Source organism: Dinoponera quadriceps, unplaced genomic scaffold (assembly GCF_001313825.1).
Source record: "Dinoponera quadriceps isolate SergipeBrazil2010 unplaced genomic scaffold, ASM131382v1 scaffold37, whole genome shotgun sequence".
NCBI classification, from domain to species: Eukaryota; Metazoa; Arthropoda; class Insecta; order Hymenoptera; family Formicidae; genus Dinoponera; species Dinoponera quadriceps.
Genome location: NW_014554446.1, coordinates 276,516 through 296,845, shown reverse-complemented (window position 1 = coordinate 296,845; position 20,330 = coordinate 276,516). Strand labels below are relative to the sequence as shown.

The window sequence follows — 20,330 nt, the reverse complement described above, 5'->3', positions numbered from 1 at the left end:
GCGCGAAACACGCAGAATCGCACGGCGGCGAATCAGTCGTCGGCGAACAACGCACGGGTCGAGTTGTGTGTCGCGCGAGTGCCCGCCATATGTTGATACGCGCGATCTACGTAGACAACAACAGCAACAGTTTCGTCGGGCGATTCCATGATCGCAGCCGCGAGAAACGTCGATCTGCGAGAACGCTCATCCTTCCTCGGCAGCAAGGTGAGTTCGCGACTTGAAACCGTGTAAACCTTCACCATTCGTAAACATCGCCCTGAGCAACGTGGAGTCTCGAGACGCATCCGAAAGATATCCGAAGGACGACTGTGCTCCTTGAATGTTTAAAGAACGTCTCGCAGATGCAATGCGCATTTCTTGCTGACTTCAGGTAAACGTCCGTGCGTTCCTCGCGAAAACACGTGCCGATATCTTTACGACGAGTCGTGAGGATTTAGAATTAAAATGTAATTAAATTCTATAGATAAAGAGAAAATAAGGAATAAAATGATCGTACATAAACAGTGCTCCAAGCAACGTGGGGTCTTAGGACACGTCTGAAAGATATTTGGAAGACGCCTCTTGAATGTTTAAGTCCAGATCTATAATGAGTGTAGTGAATCTTCTGCCATGTTTTTTTCTCTAAGCAATAAAATATCACGTTGACTTCAAGCAGGCGTCTCTGTAACGAGTCGTAAATTAGAATTAAAGCACAATTTAATTCCATAGATAAGATTCCATTTAGGAGAAGAAAGATAAAGAACGAGAGATTCGATCTAAGTGAAGTAAAAAATAAAAAGAAAATAGTCGTTGCAACAATGTGGTCTTTCTGGCGGCCCGCGCGAAAATCTGCGTCATGACGGTTCGCGCGCGAACGCTCGCGGATGTGCCATATTTATCCTGAAATTTATGAGATTTCTATCGATCTGACGCTGACGAGTCGAGACGTCTACAGTTGCAAGTTGCTGGCATACTTCTCTCACTTTCATTTTACATCCTCACGAGAGTGGATGCGCAACTTGCGCACGTTGGCGCACGTCTCTTTCCGATAGCGACACGCGTATTTCAGACGCACAGTGAGCGTTCTCTTCTCTCTCTCTCTCTCTTTCTTTCTTTCTCTCACGCACTCACTCACTCACTCATTCTCCTGTCTCTACGTCACGTGCGCGTGAAAGGAATTTCGAATTTAAATTCCAAACAAAGAAATGTCTTCGTAACGTTAAATGACAGGATCCATAAACGCTTCGAAGCACTGCATAATGACGTCATTAATCCCATACACAGAAAACACCTCGAAGCCTATAAAAGCGTCTAATAAATCGCAATCACTCGTCAACGTCATTGATACAATATCTGGGACAAATTCGCGCGGTCGATTTCGACAGACCAACAGATAAATCATCCGGATAAGCCCGAGGAGCCTCGGCTTTCCCGCGTTATTTATTGGCAAAAAATGTAAAACCTCGCGTGTGTTTGTGCATGCATTATCATCCGGCTACGCGCGAATTATCATCACATAGGCGAGGCATCGCATTATCATACATACGACTTCGGTATTTATCGTGAGACAAAACGTCGTGAATAACTAACGAATGCTATGCTCAGCCTTATTCAGGCTTGGAAGCAGGACGTTACTGCAAATTACGTTAATTTCCAGACAGCTCAAATTTTTAGAATATCCAAAAGATGCTTGAGAAAAGCTCGACATCTTTTAGGCTCGTATTAATAGTAATAGTCGTTACTTGAAACTTGTCCCAAGTGAAATATTCAAATCTGAATTTAGAAGTAGATTCGAGTTTCTTTGTTTGCGAATCATATAATATATGCGACATTTATTCAGCTGAAAAAACTATAGTCGTTACTTGAAACTAGTCTCAAATGATTCAGAGTTAGATTAATGAGTTTTTCAGTCGAATAGCGTTTATGGACGTAATATCAAATATATCATAAGATTCACCTAAAAAACTCGGATTTAATTCCGAATTAAAATCTAAGTATCTCACATGAGACGAGTTTCAAGTGACAACTATTAATAAGAATTTAAGATCGAATCTCACTTGAGGCAAGTTTCAGGCAACACTATCGATACGGATCTTATGCATCTTTTAGAATCCTGAAAAATGTTTAGTTACTTCCAAAAATTTTCTAAAAATTTGTACTGCCTACAATCTGATTCTTCAGTATTTCACATTGTTTTCCCCTGTACTCTTCGAGTGAAATTTTCCGCGACCGACGATGATGACCGTAGATCACACTTCTTATTCTTCCTTTCTCTGCCGATATATTAGATCGCGGTTTCTCATGCTGTCACGTTTACGCGTCACGTACTTAACGCTAAACGTGACTAAAGCTTTGACGTTTCCGCAACGTTTTCGACCAGACAGATATCAAACGTCGCCTCGCGGAGCGTCTCGGACGGATTTCCACCCGCGTTAACTGCCTCTCGATTGGAGTTAACTCGCGAACAGGGTGATAATTCGGTCTTAGCGCTAACGTGTAACCCCTCGTCTACAGTCTTATTTTAAAACGCAAACAGTAAGCAAATTGACCACGATCGATTATTCTTCCAAATTGATTACTGCTCACATCTTAAAGCAAGATCGTGGACAAGGGATAAGTTACCGCGTTTTAATTTTTTTAATATATTAGAAGAAACAGATTAGAAAGAAATTACCCGTCGTGCGTTGCGCGATAAAAGTGTCGAAGTTCGGTCACGCCGCGAATAAAAAAAATTACGACAATATTGAGGCAATGTGGAAATATCTAGGACTCTCGTTCTCGTTTCCTTTCTGAATGACACACCTCACGACCAACGTAAGAGCCGATATCTCTCTGATTGCGTCAAATTCAGAATTTAAAATAAGTTGAATCGATAAGCTTCATTCCGTCATTCAGGAAATGTCTTGATAGTACACGGCGCATTAATTATGCAGTATTAATGACGGCGTAACACGCACAATGTGCCTCGTCACCGGCCGTTCACGAAATCTTCCAGCTGGAAATCCATATTCGATTTCTCGAGGCGATTCACTACTTATCCGGCAACTTCCCGTCTCGATTACGCGTGCGAGCGGAAACAGACGGTTTATCGGTGAGTCTTGATCGGCGTTCTTCGCGAGTCATCGACAGTTTTGTCGTCGCAATAGTCCAACATAAAGAAATTCGCACGAACTGCGATCAAATCGCGTCGTAATTCGAGTAAAAATTTAGATGCTATTTTCAAGCTCTAAAGATACTTTGGGCCTACTTAAATGCTCTATAAACTAATAAAAACTTACTTTGATATCGATACCGGCATCTTTTAATTTCTCTCTTGAACTTTTAATTGTACAAATTTAAGTTCAATGCTACCTTGAGCAACCTACTTTAACGCTGAAATATGGAAAACGGAAATTTGAGACATCATTACGGTTAAAATAGAAGTAAATTATACTATTAAAATTTAATTTTTTCGAATCTTTACTACGGCATTGAGCGAACAGAATCAACGGAGTAAATTTGCGACTCCCCAGGAGGAATTCATCGCGATTGAATCGCGTGTCTGTTTATCGGGGCGTTCTAAAATCGTTCTTACAAAATCGCAATCTGCCTCCGATCGTTAGCGATCGTTCATTCTGTAGCGTGCGACATTTATTTATAAACTTTCGAGAAGTCCATTTCTCACCTTCTATATATAAAGATAAATCGTTATATCATCCCGGAGATATCGCAAGCGATAAGTTCAAAGCGACAACTTCGCCCCTGCCGAAACTCGACCGCTTGTACACATCGGAGAGATGTTGGGTGTGATACGTCAGAAATGTTTCACAAGGCGAGTCCGAGCCACACGGTAGTTAACGGATTGATTTGTCTGCGTCAGTGTTCATTGAATCGAGATAAGAGCACATCTGTCGCGCGTTCACTTGGCCGACGATTGCGAGTTAATCGCAGATCGGAAAGCCGGACAAGCCGGCGGTCTCGCTCCGCCGATTTCGCCGGTCAATCGATCCCGCTAATCTCCTTATCTGGACGATTTACAATCACTACATTAAACGATTACAATATTAAGGCGCTGTCGTACAAGAATAGCATGTCAATGGTAAATTTAAATTTCCGGCACTCGAGCGAATCGAGTTGCGGTTCTACCGCGCGAACAGACGTCAACGGAGACGACAGGTGAGTTCCTTCTGACTGAAACTAGTTTGTACCTTTCGCCTATCAAGTGTGAAACGAGCATACAGGGTGAAGAAATAATTATTGCCACCTGGAATATTTTTGAGAAATAATAATGTCTTATTAATGACTAGGATTAAGTTCGCTTTCGTACTGAAAATATTATCATTCTATCTTCCTTCAGTATGTAATAAACAATAAAGATAGAATGACGCTTACAGTAAGCGAAAGCGTCCAAAGTAAACTTAGCATAAACGAAGATAAAAAACTGATGGTTAAACACTTTAATCCTATTGAATTCATTTGTAAATTTAATTTGCACTTAATTGCATTAAGAAATCCGCAGAAAAACTGTTTTACACTTTTCTTTTATGTTCCTCTAAATTAAGATGAGAGAAATTTACGTTACGTTTACAGATGTCCGAAGTGACGACTACTGACATATCGATGCAAAATTTCTGATAAATTTTTCTCCTTGCTCTCGCATTTCGCAGATATTCAAGGTGGTAATGGTTATCGCCTGATCTCGTATAACCAAACATTGAAGAGAAAAGAAACGAGGTCAAATGTCCAATGCGGTCCAATTAAAAAGAACAGGTCTGACATCGATTGACCGCATGCTCTCTGCGAGTCCAGGTTGACTCCTCGCGGAGACCCGACGCACGGGGCGAAATTTTTTAGAAAACAGCAACGAGCGCGCGGCGAGCTCTCGCTTCGTGCTGCATTCTCCGCGTGTCTGTTGCCGCGCTCGCTATCAAATTCATTAACATCGGCCGCGTGCGAGTCGCCGGGAACTGGTTTTGCCACTGGAAAACCCGGATCGCGAGGTCGTCGTAAATTCACAAACTCACATATTCTGATATATGCGCGCGTGCGTCTCGACGCCTGACAAGAGTAGGAGAGAGAGAGAGAGGGAGGGAGGGAAAGAGATAACGAGCGCGCACACATGATTCCACACCGTTGTCACTGAACCGTGCAACACATAAATGATTGCTACGCTCGCCGGTGACTCGATGAAGTTCCCGATTTGCGTGGTGATACGCAAGGAGGTATCTATTTCTGGGATACCTGGAAAAACAGAACAAACACGCATGAGTCATAATCAGGCTCATGGTAATTATGTAACGGAACGGTGGGCGCAGCTATTCGGCGAGATAAAAGATATTTAAATGGATGACCGCTCTCGTGTCGTCCTTGCGGAATTTAAATAATTGATCGCGATCGAGAAATTCGCGAAAAACACGTCGATGTAGGTAGTGAAACACATGTCGTTCGCTGGGAGAGATAACGAGCGACTTTCGAGTCAGTAGCGGATTTATGTAGAATTTATGACGTTAAAACGTCCCAAGACACGAAGATGTCTTTTAGACAATAAGACGTCTAAAGGACATCTTTGAGATGTCTTTAGACATGTTGTTTGGATTACTTCTCCCCTCGTCACCGAATTGGCCACACGGCTGTGAAGAAGCACGTGGCTGCTTCCCGCAGTAATTGCATAATTACGGTTGTGGCGTGGAGCGTGCGGAAGATCGGGAGCTCGGATAACTCGCTCGGCCACGTGCTATTATACGCGTCCGTTCACGATCTGGATCGCTATCACCTCTTTGAGTGCGAACATTGGTAGCACGATGTCAAAACATCGATGTCCAGGTATTATGTTCACAAAATTGCGTAATCGATAGTCGCAAAAGGCTGTCGGCATGCTTGCAAGATGTCTCCACGCCTTGTTCCAATTATTCAAATTAGGCGCTTTCAGCGTTTTAAACGCGGCTGTCAATACAGCACACGTCGTGTTTTTCCGCGATGAGCAATCACCGAACCTCGCGTATCCCTCACGGACGCCATTGCGCTCGCGAACACGTGTCTGGCGAGAAGAAAAGAAGTAACAATGCGTGTAATAAATTCATTATGTGGGGCGTAATAGGTTGTGCAACACTCGCGTCTCCAGCCGATTTATCTGCAAAATTTCCTCAGAGCGTTCGATCGATTCCTTCGAGTCGGCAGATACGAGAATCTGCTTGAAACTAAACAACAGATGTAAATTTTCTTTTACGATCGTCCGACGACGGCAATGAAAGACAAACACCGAGAGCGTTCGGAGGAGTATCTTCTTATCGGAGCGATGTCCTCGAGAAACAAATTGCTCGGGATCTTCGGCTGGTTAATTATTTAATCGCTCACGTTATGGCAGCCGACGCGATGATGACGACATTGCACTGTTTGTTCCAACAGCGAGAGAGTCGCCGGTGTGCAAATATTGTCCCGAAGGCGATACAGCGAAGGTGTCGAATCGAGGAGGTTATTGATACGCGATGTGAGGTGTGGCATTTTTGCGTCCGAAGCCGAAGATTAACTGAAGAAACGGAAAATCGAACTGAATCGGATGCGAGGATTTCAAATTCATGTTTATAAATAAGATAGAATCGTTAAGTTTCGGTCGTGATATGAATCAAAGAGAAGTTAAAGAAGAGAATTAAAGAGAAAATAAAGAGAAATATAGAGGGATTAAAGGCCCTGGTCTCCCGTCGCAAGCATCTTGTTTTGCGAAGAAGCGAAAAAAATTCATTCTCAGAATTCTGAAGATTCCTATTGATCTAAAAAGACAAATTAAAATTTAATGTAACAGGATCAATTTATTCGATTGAACAAATAAATAAATAAGTGAATTTTCTTTCCTGATTCTTTGGAAGATCTCTAAGGAAGCACAAATTTATAGATAAAAGGTATAGAATATCGATCCTTACAATCAGAACTACTCGCAAGAAAAACTGATGAGCTCAAATTGGTTCTAATTAAACCTGACGATATACTGAGAATTAACATGCACATTGAACGCGGGTAACCCGCGAGATATAGAACGTGTATACTGCCGTTTCTCGGCAGTGATTGCGACGTCAATTGTGAAAGAAAATGCATCACGTAGGGCAGTGAATGTCCTTTGACGTGGGTGACGTTCAACTTGAGCGAAGTGTGACTCATGCATACTCGACGAAGTACTATATACACGCGGGTCGTTACACTCGCCGATTGCATTCGTCCGAAAGATAATGCACGAGTCCTCGAAGCAAAAATTAAAAAAGATCTCGCCCATATTGGGGCGGCATTTCCCGGATCGACTATACATTTGCTTTTTTCCCTCTTTATCGCACGATGTCAAGTGCGTGCATACAAAAATACGTCGCTGCGCTTTCCTGTTTATCATAGTGATGCTAAATCCTCATGTGGGTCACAGTTGAGCTGATAACAAACGAGAACTGGGGTGAGTATGCGACGGAACATAACGAACAGTGACGCTTGAACGAGGACGGTCAGGTCGACGAGAAACGACCGATGGCTTTTCCGCTTATCGATCGAAACTCTTTTCTCAACTTATGTTACGAAAATTTGTGGACATTACACAGGGTGAGGCAATAATTATTATCATTTTAAGAATCCTTGAGATATAAGAGGAAAATATAAGGAGGAAAATATATCTAACAGAAATCGGTACCAATGGCCGACACGGTCGAAAACTTTCCGCAAATGTAAGCTGTTCTCCACCTCATTTGGTCGTTGATAAAATATTTCTACTTTTCAAAGATACTTAAATTGGTCATAGTTATTGCCTCACTCTATATAGGTATTTGAGACTCAACCATCGCAATCATAGTGTTAAGACATTTTATCTATATATGACTCACTATGTGCTCAACTATCACTACCGGAATAGTAGATTTTTGGGACCCACGTGAGAAAAATATTGTTTTTATGATTCTTCCCTGAAATCTCAAGATAGTTTTGAAAGAAAAGTGACACTCGTACAAAAGGTTTCCAAATAAAAAATCAATCTTAATTTCTCAAAGGGATTTAAAACGCGCAATATATATGACATTTGAGCCGAGACGCCCCCTCCCCCTCCCTTGGCGACTAATTAAAGTCTTACCGCTCAAGTCTCGTCGGGATACAAACTTTCCTTATCGCGACGAAATCCTCTGTAGACTCGCGCGAGCGTTGAATTTATCAGTAGCCGACTTTATCGCAGAGCCGGCCGAAACATCCGCCGAAGAACGAAACAATGTGCCGCACAAATGCATACACACGTAACATACGGGCACAACTGCGTATTACGCTTCCACGCCCATCATTCGTGCAGTTAAAAAATACACCTGTCGTCTTTAACAAGAGTACGTAGAATCGCGTTATCGGTGCAAATAACGTGATTCCGGGAAGCAATCGGTTTGCGCGGCAACAAAGTCGTAACCGAGAGCAGGAACAGATTTATGCGCTTCGGCCGGCGCGTGCGTGTACAGGACGCTCTAAAGACCTTCGATGTTCGGTCGTAAAGTTGCGAGTCGACCCGGACCGATCGTTCTCCGTGCTCGAAAACCCGAGGATTTATCGGCGAATAATTGACTCCGACGAGTATTCTCACATATTCGTGTGAGCGCGATAAAGTGGGATTGCGTCGATTGCGGACGGCAGGCGCGTATCAGCTACGATAATACATACACGTGCTCGCTCGTCACGCTAAATATTTGACACAGCGAGCTCGACGCGACTTGTCATCGCTGCGGGCAAACGAGTGAAACGGACACCACGTCGTCGTTCGTCGCGGGTCAATGTAATCTCGAGAGCGCGGTATTTTTGTCATTACCAGAAACGCGGAGGTGGCGAATCGTCCGAGGAAACTGTCGGAATTTCCCCGTCGCTTTTGCCGCGAGAGAGGGAGAGAGAGAGAGAGAGATCGTCGCCGCGACCGACCTGAAACGATGAGGAGGCGGTGAAATTCGATGAAAACCGCGACAATTGTGACGCGAGATAACGCTCGCGTAGACGTATATACTCACACGTTCCTCGATATATGAAAAATGATCGAGAGACCCGATGCGAGATGTCGGGATTTCCGATGCGCGATCAACGTGTTTTCTTCTGGAAGAAGACCGCGGAGACCGTCCTGGGAATGTTCCCGCGGAGATGACAATGGATGCTGCAACGTTCGGAAGATCATTCGTCTCGCTTGATTTCATAGCGTGTACACTTTGAAGATGCATAAAGTTTTCTTTTTTGGATATATGTAAACCACTTTCCGTGTAAATTTCTCGATTATGACAAAATTAAGCTCTACGTCTCTCTTCGTCGTGCTGAAATTGAGAAATAAAAAACATTTAAATTTAATCAAAATTAATTGAGAAAATTTAAAAAGGCAGAAAAAGTTGACCATTTTGGCTTCTGAGAAGTTTACATGTCGGTTCGTAAATGCGATTTCGATCAATTTGCTACTTACAGTAATCGTGAGTTGCAAACGTTAGGTCTGCAGTAACATCCTCTTCTTTGAACTTCTCTCTCTCTCTCTTATAAAATAAATATCTCTTATAATCTCTCCGATTCGCAATTTACATGAAATAGCCTGTACAGTGCCGTAATAACAATCAAAATCTAAATTGCTCAACTGTTTTGTAGAACGATCTACTTGTTTAAAGAATACCATGCATGCGAGAGCGATTCGACTAGACACACGTATGCATCCGACGATCGTACCGGAAGCACGAGACACGGAATAGTCTATTAGAGTCACGAGAGTGGCATAATTACGGTGACGGTGTACGTTTGCACGAGAAAAGATCTATTTTTTTTTTCCATTGTACAACTATACTATTTTCAAAAGACACCGGAGTCCGAAGAATCCATATCGTGAAATAAAATGATCACTGTTCAAATATACAAGTTGTTAAAATAAAATTAAAATTATTAAATTAAATTTCCTAAAATAAAATTAAAATTATATTAAATTCCTAAATTACAAACGTACGATTTCTGGATTTGGTATCTATTGGAATACCTTCCTACGTTTCTACGGATTTCCTACCTTCTTATTTAATTCTAATCCCTTCTTTTCAATCTTCTAATTTTCACGTTTTATTTTATAAGAGTTTTCCGCATCACAATTATTTTATGATACAATGAAGAGAATTTCACGCAAACTGCGGTGAGATTCCTTAGCTATTCCTTTTCCTCGTGTTTTGATCGTTATCACAATAACGAGCTGTATCTTACCATTTATATTTTCTTCCCGTTATGAATTACTGTCGAAGCGTGAGTCTAATCAATATGAAAGAGGGAGAAACAATGAAAGGAGCGTCTGCTTTGACGTCAGTCGTGGCATTACGTAACATCGCGTACCAGCGAAATTGATATATAGTAAGCCTGAAAGTACGTCATCTATCCGTGTACAGGTAAAAGAAAAATGATGGCGTTTCTAAGAGCAGTATCAAGATGACGGGATTCTGATGAAGTTCCTTTAAGAAAAAATAGCAAGAGCCTTATCAACATGTCGTCAGTGCATATTAATTACATGTGTGAAGTAATGATTAAAAGTGTCATGTAAAAAATTAAATACGTGTGTACAAAACAAAAGTTGCTCGTTTAAAAATAACTTTTTTATTATCTTTAATTTATATATAGATGAATTAAAACAATAAATAAATAAATATATATATATATACTTATTTATTTATTTATTTATTTATTATGTGTATATTTTCTGTTATTTTTATAAATATAATTCATTTAATGATTATACCATATTATATCATATACTAAATAAAAATCAATTATTTTACATAATACATAATTATAACCCACTAATAACTGCGACAAGGCTTTTATTTGCTATTTTTATCTAACGAACGAGTCTGAAAAGAGCCGTCTTCGACAATTGCAGTTTTTGTTTAAAGAACAATAGAACAACGCGACGAACATCGGATCGCGAGGTGAAATTTAATGCAAGGACGCATCATTTCCAGGCACAGCGGGCATTGAAGAAAATGCCGATTCTCTCGGAGCTGTCGCGCCGGTTTCACATGTTAACGACGGACGCGAAACCGGATCCGCCGCGCATCGGCATCCCCGGTTACACACACAATCTGCCACCGACGGAGGACGAGGTGGCGAAGAAAACGCGGTCGAAATCTGTGCCCACCACGTCGGAGGAATTGCACAGGAACGACGATAAGAAGGATGACGACATTGACGTGGCGTCGGTGCGACGGCAGAAGTCGATGCCGAACGGCGCGACGCCCACGAGAGACTTCTGCGCGAAAGAGGAAGACCACACGGGGCCAACGAACGAATCGAAGGAATACAAACGACCGAGGACGCGGACGAAAGTGAAACACAGTAAATATTGTAAGTGTGACGGAGAGATATCACCGCGTTTACACCGAACGTGCGACAATTGCACGGAAAAAAAATTAGTATCAATTCAAGACTCATATTCTCATATATAAACAAGGATATGTAATCTTTTGTGAAGATAAAACTTGCCTGCATGAAGAAATTCATGCAAAGAATAATTTTCATGAATGGAGAGGAGAAAATATTGGGTAGAAAGGATGATACCTTCAAACTAAGAATTGTATGAGTTCATCGAAGATACTGGGGTTTGTATTAATAATCATTACCTGAAACTTGCTTCACGTGAGATATTCGAATTTGAATTTCAGTTAGATTGGAGTCTTTCGGGTGAATTTCGCAACCAATTATTAGCGCCAGCTGTTATCTGCCTTTTCCAATTACTCAAGAATTGTATATTTTGAGAGCCTTACATATTATTCTTTTTAACACATTGTTGACTGGTCACGAGTTAACTCGTGTCTTCCTGTTCAAACGTTGCCGACCGGCCACGAGTAAACTCGTGATCGATGCAAGATACATTTGCGCGATCGAAACAAGATACATTTGCAAAACCTGTTGTGTACCATACCAAAAAGAAATATTAAAAGTTAAATATTAAATAAAATTTATTGAAGTTTATTTATATTGTTTCACTTCCACATCCAATTACGAAATAATAGCCGATGACATGAGATAAATTCTAAGTAAAATTGCCGGTCAACAATGTGTCAAAAAAGTACTAGGAACTTTGGTTTAAAATTGATTTTTAAATAAAAATATTATGATAATTATTAAAAAACAATTTTTTTAATAATACCTGAAATGCATCCTATTTTGCAATTTTTAAAAAATTCGTAAAAATTTATTTTCAAGTAAAAAAAGTTATGATAATTATTAAAAAACATAATTTTTTTCAATAATACCTAAAATGCGTCCTATTTTGTAATTTCTGAGAGTTTGACAAACATTGCTTCATCAATAAAAATGTTATGACGATTTTAGTAACGTGCAAGTTTGCCCAAAAACGTGCGGTCCCAGGCGTATGTCTTACAGATTTCTTAGCGGTCCGCAATGTGTTAAATATTCTTCGCTAATAGATCAGCGTTTGACTCTCATTCACTCGCTTTTCACTCATTCACTCACTTACCGTTTTATTTTTCTTAAACTCGAGAACTGATAAAAGTTCAAAACTCTCGAGAAAAGAAAAGAGACAGCGATAATGTTAATATCAAGAAATTAATTTTCATTGAAGATTCAAGATTACTGCAAATAGATCTTGTCATCGTAATTGATCTCAATTAGACGTTCATCGTTCATTTAGAACGAGCGCCTGTTTCTTTTCACACGTTCGCAAAAAAGAAGTTCGCAGCAAAACAAAGTGCAGCTCGCACGGAGTGTACGCGCACAGTTGCAAAATTACTTCCCGAGGCAGAACGCTGATAATACTTCAAAGCAATGCGACACGCATAATTTTCTTGACCGATTCGTAAACGTTATCGCGGATTCCTACGTGCTTGAGTGTCTTTCGTGGCGCTCTGCGTAACTTTTATCTAAAGCATCTTTTTTTTCTAACTTCGCATTATATTTTCGGAGATACTTCGAAGAAAAGAGAAACCTCTGTCTCGCGGGAAAGAGAGAAAAAGAAAGAAAGAGAGACGTTCTCGCTTCTTGTTGTGCGATATTCAAAATTACAGATAACGTCGATTCTTTTTTATTGAATTCTTGGAAATTCGTTTTGCAGCGCAAGCCACGAACGTCGTGAATTATAACATCGTCAACTCGAAAGGGGTAAAGATCGGCTCGCGGACGAGCTACGTATGCAACGTGAATCACTATGCGACGAACAACAACGCGACGACGCAGCCTGAGACATCCTGGTCGAAGCCGAAGCACCGACCGATGCCACAAAACGTGGAGGAGCTGAGCGAGTGCGACGAAGAGCTCGCGTTCGAAGATATGATCACCGTCAAGACGCACGTCGGCCACGGCTGGAGGGACGTCGCGAGGAGGCTGTCGTACTCGGACGGTCAGATCGAACAGTTCGAAGAGAATTACAGGCACAAGGGCATCGACGAGGTGAATGTCGAACTTTCAAAACCGGATATTCGATTCCGAGTAATCCGGACCGATCACCTTCGTTTGTGTTAGTCCGGATTTACAATGGGTGTAGTGAGTCTTTGATCTTTCGAACCAGATAAGCAATAAAATGTAACGTAATTTTTCATGCGCTCTCCTCGTTGCCAAAGATCGTAACAACGCTTAAATCTTAGAAATCGTGAAAACGCTTTTTGTTGGATCATGTTACAACTTAATGCTTAGAGCAAAAAGTCAAGTTTGAATCTACAATGAGTGTAGAAACTCTATACATGCAAAGCCTACGGCTTTTATTCTAAGCACTAGCACTTTACGTTAAGCTACAAGATGTAACGTAATTCTTGACGAAATACGTTTCCCGCGCTACCAAGGATCATAATAACGCTTTAATCTTAGGAACTGCGACATCTGATAGCGCTGGAAATTATATTACAATTAAGTGTTTAGAGCAAGAAGCTAAAAGGCTTCATCATCATCATTACAAAGACTGCAGGCTATAACCATGCTAGTCACGATCCATCAGGTTCTCTATTGTAGCAAAGTCTTTTCTCAGAGTTCTCTTCGAGCAATTGCAGACTTCTGAAGAAGCTTAAAATTTGTCGAAAATGTGTCTTCTTTAATTTATCTGTCGTGGTCGTCTTCATCTAGATAACCGAGTCTGCGATGACAAACAGCAGGGCGGTTAAAGAATGTGTTTCGCTGTTTCTTCTGCCTCATTACAAAGTCAGCAAATGTCCTCCACTTTGCCAATCTTGTGTAGATAGTATTTTAGAAGAGTAGTCTATGTACAGGCCTGTTAGAGTAGACAAATTTCCGTTATCAAGAGAAAAAGCTATTTCAGTTCTCTTATGCGGGAAGTTGATGAATTTCTTCGCTCGATGTTCGCTTTTCTTAATATGAGGTTCTATTTCGATCTTCCCGCATCTGGATAGAACTTCTTGCATAGCTCTTTGTTTATCAACGCAGACTAAGCAAGCTCATCCGTTTTTTCATTGCCTTCAACTCCTTCATGGAACCTACCGGAGTGAAGCTAAAGGCTGGCTTACTATATCTATTGTAGATCCAAGCTTAATTCGACGATCTCGTTCGATCAAATAAATACTTAAAATTCTGACCTGAAGAGAATCGGCGTTTCTCCGCAATTAATTAACACGCTGCACTCATGCTCGAATATTTTCCGCTCGTATATATTATAAACCGTGAATCCACGAAATGTGTCCTTAATTATCCTGCTGAACAATTCTCATCTATATGCAATGATTTCAGGTGATATATCAGCTGCTGCTCGACTGGAAGCAAGCTAACACGCAAGACGCCCGACTGGGAACGTTAGTCAGCGCATTGTGGTCTTGTCAAGAGTACGATTGCGTCGAACGGCTAGTCGCGGCTCGCAAGACTCCGTTTTAGCCGGCGGCACGTCACAGGAAATTTCCGCATCTCTCATCTTGAGAGACGTTTGTACATACGTGCGCAATCAAGCGCGATTGTTTTTTTTACTCAAAATAGCATTCCAATTATTTTTATACGTATCGTATGTATATATATATACTTCAGCGCGCATGAACTCGTAAATAGCGTATTCACCATGCACGTGATATCGCGTGAAGGTCGTTTTTATATTCGTTTTTATCGTGCCGAACCGGTCGAAGGAATACCGAGTGGACATGTGCATTCGACCTTCGTCCGATTCGGCATCGTACAGAATTTCAATGAGGAATTCCTGGCGACCCTGCCGGAAACATGATCTGGTTAATAATATTCGAACATAACACCCACACATACGCATAATCGTCATTTACACACACACACACACACACGCGCGCGCGCACATTTTGTTACTTATCCATATAATCCACACTGTAAAATCTAGAATAAATGTGTACTGCGATTTTCTGCAAACTATATAGTTTATTTATTCCATTCAGTTATATAAAAAAATGAATCCATGTATCCTGACGTATAGACGTACATTCGCATTCATCATTAATTAAATTTGAACACTATAAATATAGTTTATATTTTATATGATATCGTACGTACGTATTATATGTATATTATATGTATATAAATTATATATTAATATATATAATTATATATGTATAATATTGTATATATAATATATAATTATATATGTATAATAATGTATTTTATATTAATATATAATTATATACATACAACATTGTCTCTCGCAAGTCTTTTGCTCTTCAAATGTTTCATAAACAAGAAGTATTACAAAGAATAAAGGATGTCTAGCTGCATGCGCAGTGTTTTAACTTTTTCTTTACTGTATATCAGATTTTTCAGTGACTTTCATCTTCTCTTCTAATTCCTAATTCAAGTCATCTTTCCGAATTGATAATACGCGAAAGTAATTAATACTAATATGATTTTGTACTTGTCTCATTGCTAAATGAAAACTACGTTTAGTAGATATTATCTAAATGCATATTGATATTATAAGACGTTTGGAATTGTAATCTTAAATATTTCCACCAAAAACTGCACTAATAATGTTTTATAGTCGAATATATATATATATATCTTCACGAACCTTAAACTTCTTTTTATATATACGTCGAATTTTTATTAAACTATTCTCCTCCTTTCATTTTTATAATTTAGTTGGCAGCAATATATTTTTACACAAATTTAATATAAATATAAAAATATATGCACACAGCAACGAGAAATATAATTGCAAAACTGAAATATTAAATATTTAAAATTTTGTACACAAATTAACATAGTGCGTGCATACCACAGTTTTCGTAAAATATTTATTAAAATTTCACCAATATCGTACTGTGTAAATCAAGGTTACTGTACTCTTGCATTGTTGCTTACACTGCCTGCGATTTCTGTTTGCATTTTAATCTGAGATTCCAGCCTTGATTTTGGGTATTATGCAATTCGTCGGTACCGTTGTGATCATCGTATTACTTGCATCTTTATCTATTATCTTATTGAAGATCTGATTTTTACACTTTTCGAACTCCTCTACCATCTCGTGAAGTTCTCGGTCACCGTTTATAGTTATGGTCGGTGCTGGTACTGGTTTCAACATCTGATGATACAGCCATTCGTCGTGAAGTTGATGAATCTGTTTCAGATACTCCAACGACACCATGTTCTCCTCCTTCCGTCCTCGTTTTTTCATTCTCTCGTATACAATCTCCGGTGTTGTTCTCAAGTATACTAGGAAGAGAAATGGAGAAGGAAACAAATAAATAACGTGTCCGAACATTAATGTTTTCTAATTTGAGCGAAAACTTTAGAACTTATTTGTTGGACATTCGACCTATTAATTTTCCTTAAGATAAAATAATATAACATGATAATATAAATATATAATAAAATAATATATAAAAAGGAAATAAAAAGAGAAAAAACTAAGAAAAACTTTTATTGAATAAAAATAAAAGAAAAAGTTATCAGTTTTTTCTTTGTAATTAGTCAAAAAATAATTACAAATTATTATTACGTTAATTTATGACAATAAATAATTGGTTGGAAAATAATAAAATAAAGAATTAATCGAGAAAAAATGTTGTTAATAACAAGGTAGGTCTCGATCAGGAGAACACGACGGATGGAGAAATTAAACCATATCGGGCAAGATAGTACAGTTTCGCTTATTTTACGCAACCGGGAAGACTGGCTTGAAAGACTCACAAAGCCATAACACATCACACATATCACTATCCCTATCTGATGTAATTTCATCTGAGAGTTAAATGACACATACCTACCAAATTGTTATCTCTATTTGATCCAATTTAATCAGAGTTAAATGATACATACCTATCAAGTCGGTTTCAATATTGGCGCTCTTCACACACCAATCATACCATTCTTCCAAGATATGTACCTCAGTATTGCTCAGCAGTTTCTTACGTTTCAGATTTTCAACAAAACACATCGCACTATAGACAGACCTCTCCATAATTTTGAATGGTGAAGGCGTCATACAAGTATGCAATTGAAGCATGGTCAATTGTACATACGATTGAAATAAATAAGCATAACGAGTTGGATCTTTATACATTAGTTCCTGAAATATATTTTTTGCTAATTGTATCTCATTATTAAACACCTGCACGTACACACCATCAAACCATATTTTATATTTGGTAATTCTTTTATAATTATAAAGTATTTGTTTTCACAATGACACATATATATTTACCTAACATAAGAAGCATCATATAAAATATATTTGATGAATAATAATGTAATATAAAAACATGTTCTCTGACTCACCAGAAGATTGGTTCCTGACACATCGCGCCAAAGCTCAACCGGTTCTTCCAATACAGTAACATTTTCAAATTTCTTAAAGTGACTTAGAAATGTTGTTTTGCCACTTCCTATGTTGCCCTCGACGCACACTGTGAAGGGACGCTTGTACAACTTGCCAGGTGAGCCAGACATCTTTATAAATACTTTGAGAGCTTCCTTGCCTAAAAGATGCAAGCATTACTGTCTAAGGAATGTTACAAATTTGCTTAGCTTAACAAAAAATACAAAGCTGATACAAAAGATAACCGAAGACTTCAGATATAATAATCTTATCAATACAGCAATTAACTCTCAAATGTCTCTTTTATGACCAAAATATAGTTAAAATACAAGACAGTATAACAAAAAAAACTGTTAAGTCCTGTTCAAAATTAAAATTAATATAATGATGTAGTGAATTATCAAATAAAAACTTAAAGCAAAACTTCTCGTATTAAAAAATAAAAAATAGAACATCTGCACATTATATATCACGTAATCACTTAATATAAATAATAGAATCACAATATAATCAGTTATTTTTATGAAGGCAATAACGATGACAAATGCGAATTCTGTGATGTGGTTTACGTCGTGAATCTATCGTTACTTTCACGCAAGCAGTGGAACATTTTCCTTTTCGATTATTGTAATCACCGATGATTAATCCAATCGAACGAATAATTTTATGCCGTGTTTTCGCAGCAATGTCGCGTTTAAACATCTCGTTAGTTATCATAATAATTACGACACGAGGTTTACCGTTTATTCGTTTGCGTAAACAATCGATTGTTTTGGGTTTCGATCCTATTTGTGTTAAATCTGAAGAACAATATTGAGGCTACGCACGATCCAACTGTACCTGCACTTCTGATGGTCACGAAAACCGTCAATCTTCGATCTTCTGTCGAGGAAGAACAACAATGCTCAGTGCATCACAGGTAACTCGTGACTGTGCACCGGACTTTACCGCCAAAATTTTCCCGCCACGCGCGACTGTTATTTTGAACAACTGTTGCCAACTGTACAACCGACGCCATCTACGTTCACGAGTGAACATAAGGCCAGTTTCTACAATCTACGTGAATGGGCGCATTCGGAAGATTGACGTGTTTTCCTTTGGTGTAAGTTCATGAAACGTGAAAATGTTTGGAGTGATTTTCACCAAATTCTGATTAATCTGATCGATAGTCTAATCGACGATTTAAAATTGCTGTCAGCCAAATATTATCCTCTCTATCTTGTCAACGCAAATAGAAATTAAAGCCAGCAGCACACGATGCTCGTTTTCGTGTTGGATTGCTTACTGGATAGAAATATTGCGTTCTATATCGATATCCATTTTCGGAAATGCACCAATCAAAACGCCGTATTCTAGTCAACCAGCAATACGGCACAAAAACAAGCATCGTGTGACGCTGGTTTAACTTTTCGATTATTGTTGAATTAACTTTCCAGTTAGTGTTGGCAATTCTGTATAATTTGAAGATTCAGAAAAAATCCATTTTTTCCATTTTTTCAGTTCTTATTTTCTTTACGAAAAAAAAGTAAATGTGGCAGGTTTCGAACACACGTTAATTTTTTCCAAATGATCCATGAAAAATGGGAACAAAACCGTATTTTCTGAGCCTTCAAAACTATAGCGATTCTTTTCATTATTTATCTCATCAATTACTTTTATCTGAATTTGATAAAAATCGCCCTTGAATGTTTTTAAGGAAAGGATTTTTCATCATTAACACACCGCTTATTGAGAGCTTAATGAGCTTCCGGACTGATTGGTTTATACCTTTTGATTTTGATCTAATTAGAAAGTACGCACCAACTGAATTCGAGAATTCACTGAGCGTTCAATGATCGTTTATAGCGCTGTGTACACGCGACATTTTTGGAGAGAGAGAAAGAGAAGCAAGAATTTTTTTATTTCATTGTCATACCGACGACGACAGATGTACGCAGTTCCACATTAGCCGCACATTAATGAGAAAAATCGCGATGCCACTGTTTTGTGTCAATCGATAATTAGACGCCGGCAAGTAGTTTCACGTGACGTACTCATAGAAGCGCCGCGAGAAATCGCGAACTCGTCGCGAGAAAACGATACTCACCGGCGGAAGACATTGTTGTTGACAGTCGATGCGATTGAACGCCGGAAAGTTTGGAATTTTGGACGACGAATATCGCAGGTTAGTCGACGACGATGTCAGGCAATGTTGACGACCGCCCATATTCGACGGATTCAACCTACCTATGGCGCATGGTCTGTGCGGATTGCATCATGATACATCATAATGCGATTGGACGATGTTCGATATTTCAATTCGACAAAAAAGAATCGATTGTCCTCTCGATATTCTCGAAATTCGTTTGATTAAAGTGAAAAAAAATTTTGTTTAAATAGATCGAGAGAGTAGTTCGTGGTGCTCGATTTCATCATTGAATTGCGCTGAGATTTGCAGTGAATACAGACGAATCGATATGATGAATTCAAGGGGCTGTGTCTTCGGGAATAATAATGATAATGAAATAGTTCAAGATGTATTTTATAGTTTGATGTATACAGTTTCCAGGCGTCATTTTTGCTGAAGTTATAGCTCGCTGAATTTTCCATCCATTTTTAGCTGCGTTCGATTCTGCAAAAGGCATCAGTTTGATCTTAAAGATTATCTTAA

General features: G+C 39.2%; 2 protein-coding genes across 2 annotated transcripts; one reads left to right on the top strand and one right to left on the bottom strand.

Annotated features, from left to right (window-relative positions):
* Positions 1-24: 24 nt before the first annotated feature.
* Positions 25-15,282, top strand: LOC106749612. Its single transcript, XM_014629262.1, has 4 exons — positions 25-207; positions 10,917-11,298; positions 13,028-13,362; positions 14,647-15,282. The coding sequence occupies exons 1-4, from the start codon at positions 148-150 to the stop codon at positions 14,785-14,787; spliced, it is 918 nt and encodes a 305-aa protein (XP_014484748.1). The 5' UTR covers positions 25-147; the 3' UTR covers positions 14,788-15,282.
* A 757-nt stretch (positions 15,283-16,039) lies between these two features.
* LOC106749991 (deoxynucleoside kinase-like) lies at positions 16,040-19,911 on the bottom strand. The gene is made up of 4 exons (XM_014629992.1): positions 19,767-19,911; positions 17,641-17,840; positions 17,182-17,431; positions 16,040-16,575 (listed from the first exon to the last, which is right to left on the bottom strand). Exons 1-4 carry the CDS (start codon positions 19,777-19,779, stop codon positions 16,250-16,252), a joined length of 789 nt encoding a protein of 262 aa, XP_014485478.1. The 5' UTR covers positions 19,780-19,911; the 3' UTR covers positions 16,040-16,249.
* Positions 19,912-20,330: the final 419 nt, after the last annotated feature.